General features: G+C 28.8%; 1 protein-coding gene across 1 annotated transcript; it reads right to left on the bottom strand.

Annotated features, from left to right (window-relative positions):
* LOC105159792 (serine carboxypeptidase-like 34) lies at positions 224-10741 on the bottom strand. The gene is made up of 10 exons (XM_011076982.2): positions 10398-10741; positions 6421-6528; positions 6235-6330; positions 5307-5399; positions 4404-4492; positions 3001-3294; positions 1883-2022; positions 918-1010; positions 718-826; positions 224-598 (listed from the first exon to the last, which is right to left on the bottom strand). The coding sequence occupies exons 1-10, from the start codon at positions 10681-10683 to the stop codon at positions 449-451; spliced, it is 1458 nt and encodes a 485-aa protein (XP_011075284.1). The 5' UTR covers positions 10684-10741; the 3' UTR covers positions 224-448.

Raw genomic sequence — 11866 nt, 5'->3', positions numbered from 1 at the left:
ATCCCCCTTTTTTTTAATAGTACTTTGAAAATAAATAATAATACAAATTATATCATATTACATTACAATTTTGTATTAAAAATATTATCATCTAAATTATTAAACATTAAATATAAGAAAATGGTAATCACCAACCCAACTCAATTCATTTACAATCCAACCCACTTTGAATTTTAATTTAAACTTATTTTTAACTCCAATTCAATTGGATCTGACCAAACTCGAGCCAACCTGCCCATCTGTCACCCTTACTCTTGGGATATAAATTCAGCTCTCAAGTATATGCTTGTTTAAGCCCAAAAAATCAATATAAAGAACCATGCAGAGATGTGCAGATCTGCAATTACCCTAATTATGGATCAATTTCATTACGGTGATTTTTATTCGTCCCATAAGATGTGATATATCGAGTGCCCAAAAATGTAAACTTGAAAAAAAGCAGTAAAATTCAAAATGGGTGAGGAGGAAGTCTTTGGTCTTGGAGAAAATGGTTAACCAGCTGAAGCGCTTGCCTTGGCTTAAATGTGGGAACCTCGTGCCCTGCTCCTCTCACCGTCACGAATGTCAAACCGTCGTACTCCACTGTCCAGCCCCCAACCTATGACATGCATACATATGCTTTCATTAGAATTAACATGTATGAATATATAGTATAATTGAACACCATGATCATTAAGTATATATAATGTGAGTGAAAATACTATATAGAAATGGTACCTGCTGCTTGTCAGTGTACCAAGGAGTCCAATCATGTTTGATGTTCAACCCCAGCTTTCTTAAAGAGTATCTGGTTGCTGTCACCGGAACTCTACCATCGGTATCTCCACTGTTCATATACAAATTGTTTTCCATTAATATTTATTATATAGACTTATAATAATTATCAATCAATTACAACCCATTCACTAGTTGGTCACCTGAAAACCCAAACTCGCTGACCCGCGGCGATAAGTTTTTTGATAATAGGGAGTATGGAGGTGGGTGCATCCTTCCAAAACGTGATACTGTCACTGCATGCATCAACTCAATCTTCCATCAATTATATATACACTTGTCATTCTTTAATGGCATATAGCAGTTGAGCACACTCCATGAATTTGTGAAATCTAAAAAGAAATATATCCGTATCTATCTATTTGTGAAAAGAAATATTAAGGGCAATATTTTCTTTATCATAATAAAATTAAGAAAAAAATTATATCAGCGCATAAAACACACTTGTGTGTAATATAGAATATCCTTATACTTTACTTTTATTTTAATTAGTAAAACCATTGAAGATAAAATAAATATTGATCAAAATTGAAAAAAATAAAATAATATTAAATATGCATGAATACAAAATTATTCAAAAAGTTAATTGACTAAAGAAATGGGTGAATAGCAGTTTACCCATGCGATATTAAAAATAAGCATATTAATCCTTTATAAAAAAATATATAGCAATTTACCCCATGTGATATTGAAAATAAGCATATTACCCCCTACAAAAATAATATAGCAATTTAACCCCCCTATATTTTTTAAGAAAAAGCAATTTACCTCCTTATATAGGGAGGTTAATTGGTTCATTTTAAAAAATATATGCAAATAAATTGTTGTATTTTAAAAAATACAGGGATATGAATCGCTATTTATTTTTTTACAAGAGAGTAATTTGTTCATTTACGATATACAAAGGGTTGCTTGCATTTTTTCCCTAAAGAAATGGATATCGTGTTGCCAATTTGTCAAATAATAATAATAATAATAATAATTACCTTTCACGTCAAGACGAAGTTCAGAGGGTTTTATTGTCTTTTTGTTTTATTAGAGGGATTTTCTAAATCTGTTTTCACAGAAAAATCAATTACAGAAACCCAAATTAATTATAAAGCAATACCTGCAGTGTGTCCAGGGATAAGGAATCTTGGTGACATTAGCGTGAAGAGCATGTTGTACATCAGGCCTATTGAAATACACCTCAGTATAATCCGATGCACAAGGATCGTACCCGGCCAACGCCCTCCTACGCCTTCCGTCCTGTAAATTAATCGATAAAAATGATATTTTAATAATTATTTTAAAAACAAACCAACAACAATAAACAATTGAACAATTATTTTTAAAAAATTATAGATTACGTTCAAATCGTTTGAGGTTAACTGCACACAGCAATTAATTAACTTATTGTTTTGAAAACAAATCAACAACAATAAATAATGAAACAAAAGTGAAAAATGCAAGCAATCCCTGCGATATTAAAAATGATTAAAAATAATAATAATAATAATAATTTATTTTTCTATATTTTTAAAAATACAGCAAGTTACCTCTGTATTTTTCAAAATAAAGCAATTTATCTTTTTAGACAGAAAGGTAAATTGCTTCATTTTACAAATATAGGACGGTGATTTGCTCATTTGCAATATCAAGAGATAAATTGCATTAAATTCTTGACCAAAGTTATTTAAAGAATAACAAAATTACATCAACATCCCTTGAAGTTAGAGCCAATTACACAAATACTGTAGATGCCATTGACAAAATTATGGATACATCCTATGAGAAGGTGTTGATGTAGTGTACCTTTGGACGTGTTTATGTAAACATTTACTCCGAATAGGAAGTTTACTTTTAATTTTGTAAATGATAAAATGTGTTCGTGTATTTGAATATATTTTGATAGTATAATTTATCTAAAACTAAAAAATAATATAAAATAAAAGGGTGAATAGCAATTTATCCCTCTGTGATATTGAAAATGAGCACATTACCTCCCTATGAAAAAGTTATAGCAATTTATCCACTATACTTTTTAAAATGAAGCAATTTACCTCTCTATACAGGAAGGTAAATTGCTTCATTTTAAAAATTATAGGGGGTAAATTGTTGTATTTTAAAAAACATAGAAAAGTAAATCGCTATTTGTTTTATCATATTCACGATATTACAAGGGAGTTGCTTACATTTTTTCCTAAAAGAAGAAAGAAGAAAAGAGAAGAAAAGAAAGATACTCACAATGTTGGATATAAGCCTCGGAACAGCACCCTTAACATGTGAAAGGGGTTTGGAAACGGTGGTGAAATTGCTGTTCACACATGTAGGAGCATACAAACTGTACATATCTATGATCCTGTATACATCGAAGTATTTGTCGAGAGCGTGGTTGCAATCGTCGGTTAAATTCGCGTTGCTAAAATTGCATTTACTCTTTATTTCGTGATACAGTGCATCCGATATCACTGCATGATCCCATGCGTAGTCTATCAGTCCTTTTTGATCCGTTTCGTCGTCCAATACTGCATTTCCTACCTGCGGAGATCATTAATTCTTTCTTCTTTTCCCTTTTTTAAGTTTTTTTCTACCATCCAATAGGGAAAAAGAATGATAGAAAGCATGCGTGTGGACATTATTAAAATAAACTCGTCGTGTATGTATAATTTAATTTATTTATATTTATTTAATGAAATAAAATATTAAAAATGGTAATTAATTTAAAACTAACAAAATAAATCAACTTTGAATGTACATAAATATAAACTGGAAGAGAATAAGAATATATAAAGGTATTTTAATCAACCTACATTTTATCTACTAAAAGTAGTTATTCTAATACTTTGAGCCTTAGTGAATAGTACTAGCATGATCAGAGTATATTTGATGTGTGCCCATATTTTATTATATTTTTATTTAATTAATTGAAAAGATTGAACAATTAATTAACATTGATATAATAAATTAACTTTAAATATGTACAAATAGAAAATCGATAGAACTAATTGCATAAAAAAGATGGTTATTTATGAAAAATAAATAAATAAAATAAGGTTATTTTAAAAAATTTATATTTTGTCTACCAAAGTAGTTATGGATGAATGAATAGTAAGAAAACAATAGTGATCGATGATCAAGGGTAATTAACTGCAGTAATAATTAGACAAAAAAAATTGTCTGAAAAATGGTAGTGCAATTCTTTGAACTTTTAAGGAAAAAATGCAAGTAACCCTCTTGTGATATCATAAATCAACAGATTACCCCCTTATGAAAAAATAAATAGCGATTTACCTTTCTTTATTTTTTAAAATACAATAATTTATCTCCCTATATTTTTTAAAATGAAGCAATTTACCTCCTTATTTAAAAAGTAAAGGAGGGTAAATTGCTATATTTTTTTCATAGTGGGGTAATGTATTTATTTTCAATATCACAGGGGGATAAATTGCTATTCACCTGAACTTTTAATAAAATTGCAATAAGACCCCCTAACGCAAAAGTAATGGGCTTTTCGTCAAAAGTTTAGGGGTCACTTTGCTATTTTTTGTATTCGAAAGAATTTTGTACATTTGAGCACTTTCAGAAGAGATAAAATGCAATTAATTTGATTATCAATGCATGATGATGATTGAGAAATTAAAGCGCACCATAATTCCCTTGAGATTAATGTAGTCGTCATCGCTAGCATGTTTGTTTTTGTCTGTGACAACCTCCGCAAGCTGAGGGACGTAGTGCCCTAAAACAATTAAGCCAACAAACAAAGAATCAAATTGACTATTTATGAAATGGCGAGATTGCATTTTTCATCCTCTAATTTATGTTAGGGTGGTCTTTTGGCTCACTTTACTTTTCTTTTCCTGAAGACCAAAAGTATCACCTTCTAAATTATAGGATGAAAAATACATTTTTTTTAAGAAAAAATGCAAGCAACCTCTTTGTAATATCGCGAATAAACAAATTACCCTTTATGAAAAAAGAAATAGCGATTTACATCTCTGTATTTTTTACAATACAACAATCTACCCCTTTATGATTTCTAAAATGAAGCAATTTACCTCCCTGTATAAGGAGGTAAATTGCTTTATTTTAAAAACTACAGAAGGGTAAATTGCTATATTTTTTTCATAGGGGGTTATGTGCTTATTTTCAATATCACAAGAGAGTAAATTGCTATTCACCCCACCCATTTTTTTTATATAAAACTATAAAAATTAATTCAATTAACAAATACTTGTTTAAAGGGTTTAATACAATTTACTTCCTTGTAACATAAATGAAGAAATTACCTCTCTATGAAAATAAAACAATAATTTACCTTCCTGTACTTTTTAAAATGAAGCAATTTATCTCTTTGTCTAAGGACGTAAATTGCTCTGTTTTACAAAACACCAGACAAAATTGTTGTATTTTAAAAAATACAAAAAGATAAATTGCTATTCTTTTAGAGATATAATTTGCTTATTTATAATACCAAGGAAGAGTTACTTGCAATTTTTCACTTGTGTAAAAATATTTTTATTTGTGAAATATGTAGCTAGCTTTTTTGGTACCTGCATAACTTTCCCCAGCAATGTAAAAGTCATGGGATTTAAATTGTGGAAACCTTCGGAACCAGCCAATCAAGAAATTGTATGAATCTTGAGCTGTACAACATAATTGTAACGAATGTATCAAGATTAGCACATTAATTGAGTTATAAGAAATCAGAAAATTCAATCTCCAAAATTACAACAAAAAATGATTAGGGTCACTTACATCTACACTTTTGCTCTTTAACAAATTATAAGTATACTCCCAAAATATAGTCGGAGTGTACTATAATTACAACTATAATTTTAAAGTGTGTATTTATAATTTATTTAACAAACAAGGATTATACTATAAGTAAAACTGTAATTTTAAGAAGGGGCTTAATGTAATTTACTGCTCAAATATTGCAATTGAGTAAATTACCCCATTATGATAAAGAAAAAAAGTAGTAATTTACTTCATTATACTTTTTAAAATGAAGTAATTTACCTTACTATCTAAGGATGTAAATTGCTTCATTTTGAAAAATAGGGGGGGGGGAATTGTTACATTTAAAAAAAACAGGAAGATAAATTACTAATTTAATTTTCATAAGAGGATAATTTGCTCATCTACAATATCAAAAGAGGGGTAAATTGTATTTTTCCCTTTTAAAAAGTGTATACATAATTTTACAAATGACAGGAAGTATCTGAATAGTTAGACATTGATGAGGTGTTAAATATAATTTAACCAAATAATTATTAGATCCAATACCATCATAGGCCAGAATTTTCACTTTCTAACATAGAACTTAGCATTAATTTTGTTTTTCGTTGATTGATTAAATATATTTATGGTTTCAAACTAAGGATTAAAATCAACAAGGATTTGTGAGTAATGTGTATTACTGTTCCATAATTACTATTCTTTTATAAAAAAAACCCTGTTGCATGATTAATTAATTACCTGTAATAGTGTCCCCGAGCTGCTTAATGTCGCTGGATGTATTGGTGTATGAGAATCCAACGCCAACCGGCGATTCCAGAAACAGTAAGTTGGCCGCTACACGCAAAACGTACTTAGATCAATAATGAAAAATTAAATCACTCAATTAATTAAATAAATAAAAAACATAAGTAAATGCATAACTACCTTTGTTCCATGTGTTCTTGTTGAACTTTAGCTCTGGTTTACCCTTCTGAGGAAAGAAAGGCCCCAACTCTTCGGATTGCCCGTAACCTATTGATGAGCAGCCTGGGCCTGAAATATTCTTTGAGATTATTTACAGACACTAAAAGTGAATATTAATTAATTATGATTGTTTATATTATTTTTATAAATGAGGTCAAAATATTAAATATAATTAAAAAAAATATGATATGTTTATTAAAAGAGAAAAATGCAATCAACCCCGTTGTGATATCTCAAATAAGCAAATTACTCCCTTATGAAAAAATAAATAGTGATTTACCTCCTTAATTTTTTAAAATACAATAATTTACCTCCCTATGTTTTTTAAAATGAAGCAATTTACAAGGAGGTAAATTGCTATGTTTTTTTCATAGGAATGTAATGTGATCATTTTCAATATTACATGGGGGTAAATTGCTATTCACCCTTTACTAAAGTGACTCGTTACATAATTACGGTAGTTATAAGCCTCAGATTTTGAAATAGAGGTAAAGCAAACGGTGATTGTATATTTTCTTTTAGGAAAAATGCAAGTAACTCCTCTATGATATTTTAAATGAGTAAATTTTTTTCTTTTCAAAAATAAAATAATATTTTATTTCTCTATATTTTTTAAAATGTAATTTACCTCCTTAAATAGGAATTTAAATTACTTCATTTTTTAAAAATATAAAGAATAAATTACTATCTTTTTATTATAAATGGTTAATTTGATCACTTAAAATATTACAAATGGTAAATTATATCAAATCCTTTTATTTTATAAACGTATGTTGTCGTTTATGTAAAGTTAGGGTGAAGTACAATTTAACCCCTATGATATGTGAAATGAACAAATATTACCTGTGAAAAAAGACTATCCCTGTATTTCAAAAAATAAAATAAATTATACTCTATAAATAAGAGATAATTTGTTTTATTTTCTGAATTACAAGAAATAATTACTGTTTTTATTATTATATAAATTTTTTTACTCATTTCTCGTATCATAGGAGAATAAATTACACCTATATAACTACGTCCCAACATATGCCAGATATTATTAGGTGATATATGGACACAATGATTAGGATTTGTGGGATATAGCAAATTTATGACTTTAAAATACGATAAAGAGGATTAAATGCAATAAATCCTACGTGAAAACACTAGTAATCAAGAAAAAAAAATCATCTGAAAAGAAAAGACAATGTAGCTCCTGAACTTTTATAATTGTTCATACTTTAAATTTCTGTATATACAGTAATAAAACTTAATGAAATATTTATATAGTATCAAATTTTTTATAATTCGGACTTATTTAACCTTGCTTTTTATAACATATATAAAAGAAAGATTAAAATAAAAAATAAAAATTACATAAAGCATTTTAAATTTTAACATAATAAATTTAAGCACAAATATCAATTATGCTACACTCCTGCTGGTAGATTAGCAATTCTGCTTTACGTGTTCTGCCCATTTCCCCTTATAATAATAAAAGAAATAAAATATATATAATAATGAAAGATTAGAGAACCAAAAAGGAAAAAAAAAGTCGAAAAAGATTTAAAATAGCTTCAGATTTTTACTTCTTTTAAACTTATTTCCAAAGAGATCATAACATTACTATTATTTTTGGGAAAGTATTAGTTAACTATATATAGTCCATGCATATTTTACGTCATAAATATTTTATGGTTAAATTGCGTTGACTGTACTGTATGTTAAGGTTAGATAAATATTTTAAAACTTCCACAAAATTACTGAGGTTGACAAAATAATGACATTAATTTGAAATGTTTACTAAGTTGACATTAGTTTTATTTTTTTTCTATCACATAAATGCTTACGTGAAAAAAAAGAAAAAATGCAAGCAACCCCTTGTGATATCGTGAATGAATAAATTGCTCCCTTATGATAAAATAGATAGTAATTTATCTTCCTGTATTTTTTAAAATACAATAATTTACACCCCTATAATTTTTAAAATAAAACAATTTACCTCCCTGTATAAGGAGATAAATTGCTTCATTTTACAAAGTAGGAGGGATAAATTGTGATATTTTTTTTTAAGGGGATAATATGCTCATTTTCGATATAACAGGAGATAAATTGCTATTCAACCCATGAAAATGGGGAGGGGGTTGTGGTTCTGGAGAATATATATATACAAATAAATATGTTATTGAGTAACAATTTATACATACAGAAAATATATATAAATATATGTATATTATAAATAATAAATATACACACAATATGGATGGATGTGGGTGATTGGATTGGGAGGAAGGGGGATCTGGTGGATAGGGGTGAGAGCACTATCGGTGGCGAGGGGAGGAGATGAACGCTGCGGGCAAATGGGTTTGCAACTGGGGTTTTCGGGCGGCGGCGGGTTTGTGCCGATGGGTTTGCAGATCTGGGTTTGGGCGGCGGTGTTGCACTGGCAATGGTCATTGCCGGGGTTTCGAGGCGGTGGTCGGAATGGGGAAGACGGAAGGGAAATTGACGAAGAAGAAAGGTTAGCAATTTAAAATGTCATAACTTTGTTTGACTAAGCAATTTTAGACAAATTTTAACTGAAATCTTCTAATTGTAAAAAATTAATTAATTATAAATTATAATTTATCAACTCTATATTTGGAGTTCTTAAATTGACATCCCCAATCATAAGTGACAGTAAATACTATTTAGTCAACATTTGCTATATGACAAGAAATTATTCCCCAATTTTGGAATAATATTTCTATGAAAAGAAATTAAATGACAAAGCTACCATAAATAATACATATTTTGACTCAACAATTGGTGGTCAAATAAGACTTATATACACATGTTCGAAGAAAGCAATGATTAATTTGGCTTCAAATAAATATTCCACAATCATTACATTCCAAAAAATGATAATATTTATTTAAACTTATGATTATAAAGTTTGACCTAATACTTCTAAAAAATAATAGCAAATATAGATTCCAAAATCGTTTAATAAAGGTAAATTGTATTGATGTCTCTCACGATTAGATTTAATTCACTCGTTATATATGTTTTATAAACTTAGAAATATATCTTAAGGTTGTATTTGCATTAATTTCAGATTCTTAATAACAAATCCTTTAAATATGTTTGGATAATTTTGAAGTATAATTCGATAAATATGGATAAATATTAAATTCTTTTCAAATGAATTCATTTGAAATACTTTCCCAAATTCTTCTTTTAAATCCAACTACACCCTAATAGGTGGTATTGTATTAAATCCTATGGTGGTATATGTACGAAATTTGAATAAAATGTGTACTCGCAATTACAAGTACAATATCAAAAGGTGTATTTGTAAATTTATAATTATAAAAATAATCATAATTTCAAGTAGTATGAATATAATTTACCCTTTAATAACACGTAAAATTGTACCATAAACTCTCTAAATTTGGTAATATATCCTATACATTATTGACTTATACTTAATGTTCAACATATATAGACATTAGTTGGTGAAATAATGTGACTTGGAATCTTCAAATCATTGCATTTCGTCTTAGTCTATGTTATTTTATGACCAATAATTGAATTTCTGGTGGCAATTATATTAGATAATTTCTGTATGATAGTAACTATATGGTGTCGGCGTAGAGTTCAACGTTTTTGGTTGAAATTCAGTGAGCAGTTCTGACTCAAACCTAAACTTCATTTCCGACAAAAGCCAAATTTTCCACCGAAAAAGATAGGTTGGTCAAATTCACTCATTTAGTTCTTGTAGAAAAAAGCTTTCGTAAGCTCAAATTCACTATGATTATTTCTTTCTCTTTTGTGAAAAGTTTGGTTCAAGGACTTGTATGAGAATACACAACAAAACTTATGTCAAAATATAATGAACAAAGAAAAGGGATAAATCACATTAACCCAATTAATAAGATAGTATATGCATGAAAAAAGATTGAAGGGCACAGTACCTCCATTGAGCCACAAGAGGAGAGGTTTCTTGTCCGGATTCCTGATGGCCTCAAAGAACCAATAAAACAGTGCTCTCCCATGAGTTTGGTTCACAGTAACATACCCTGCATACTGCTTGAACCTCACTGGAGGCTGCCCCGGCAGTCGCCCCACTCTGTCCGCTATTTGCGCCGCCGGGACAGTGGTGGAGCTCGGCCGCTCTCCGTCCATCGCCGCCGCCACCGTCACCGATACCGCCATTATTAACACAAGAGCATAGCTCCGCACCACATGAATATTCGGCATCTCTATCTGCCTTCAATTATCGTAGCTAGAATTCCTATAAGTTTATGTTTGTATGTTAGACGTGAATATATGTAAACATATATATATATATATATAGTGAGAAGGACAGATTGGTAATGCGTTGTGATGATAATGATACCTTTTCCTAAAAATATGTATATGGGATCCCAAGGATTTTGCGCTTTGCAATCCCAGCCTTTTTGGAAATATCTTTTTTCGACGTTACGTATATGGATTGTATTAAATGTGGGATTAAATATTAATGATGTTAATCAGTCAATTTTAATTATATTTTGTAATATAATATTGAGTAATTTTATGTATATGTATTTTTGTATAGTATTATGCAAATAAAAAGGTATGTGTGGGGGTATGGATATTTTAACAAATTTCTGGTTTATGTGTTGACTAATCAATTTGATTATGAATTGCTTGAACTCCATGATATATCAGTCAACGTAACTATATTTCGAAAATAGTATTGAATAATCTAATTAATTAATTTGAATTGTATTATTGTATCTCATGAATAAAAGGGTTGATTTGTACTGTACCCCATGTAAAAATATATATTAGTACCTACAAAATCTCCTTTTCTGGAAAAAAGATGATGACACTCTCCTTTTCAGAGGTTTGGTATATTATATATTGAATCTCTATGGTTTAAAAAATTATATCTAATATTTTTGAAGTTTGCTTCTATTTAATAAATAAGTCCCCCGTTAGTTAAAATTCACCAAAGTTGAAGATTTAACAAAAAATTTGAGTAAAAATCAGTTTCATTTTCGGTTGACTTCTTACTGATCTATTGCAAATTAAGAAATCATTTTATGATCCAATTGCCCTTATATATCTTTACATGCTAATTCATATGAGGAGGTATATCTTCATTGTTATAAATGTAGTTTAGCCAAAAAATTTGTTTGACCTACAGTAAGTAAGTAATAAGTTAATCGAGGGTAAATATTAATTCTCATCAAATTCTTTTTTGTTGATATGAACAAATTAAATAAATTTTGACTTATAAAAAGACTTATTTATTATTAAATGAAAGCAAATCTCAGAATACTAGATAATATAATTAACTGTAGTAAATTTTAATAGATGAAAGTATATTATTAAAAAAAAATATCACTGTCTTGGCACATGAGCCGTTGGCCTGTTTTTTTTTTTTTTTAACAAA

Source organism: Sesamum indicum, linkage group LG4, assembly GCF_000512975.1.
Source record: "Sesamum indicum cultivar Zhongzhi No. 13 linkage group LG4, S_indicum_v1.0, whole genome shotgun sequence".
In the NCBI taxonomy this organism is placed as follows: Eukaryota; Viridiplantae; Streptophyta; class Magnoliopsida; order Lamiales; family Pedaliaceae; genus Sesamum; species Sesamum indicum.
Note: the sequence above shows the minus strand (reverse complement) of the source record. Positions and strands in the feature narration are given on the sequence as shown.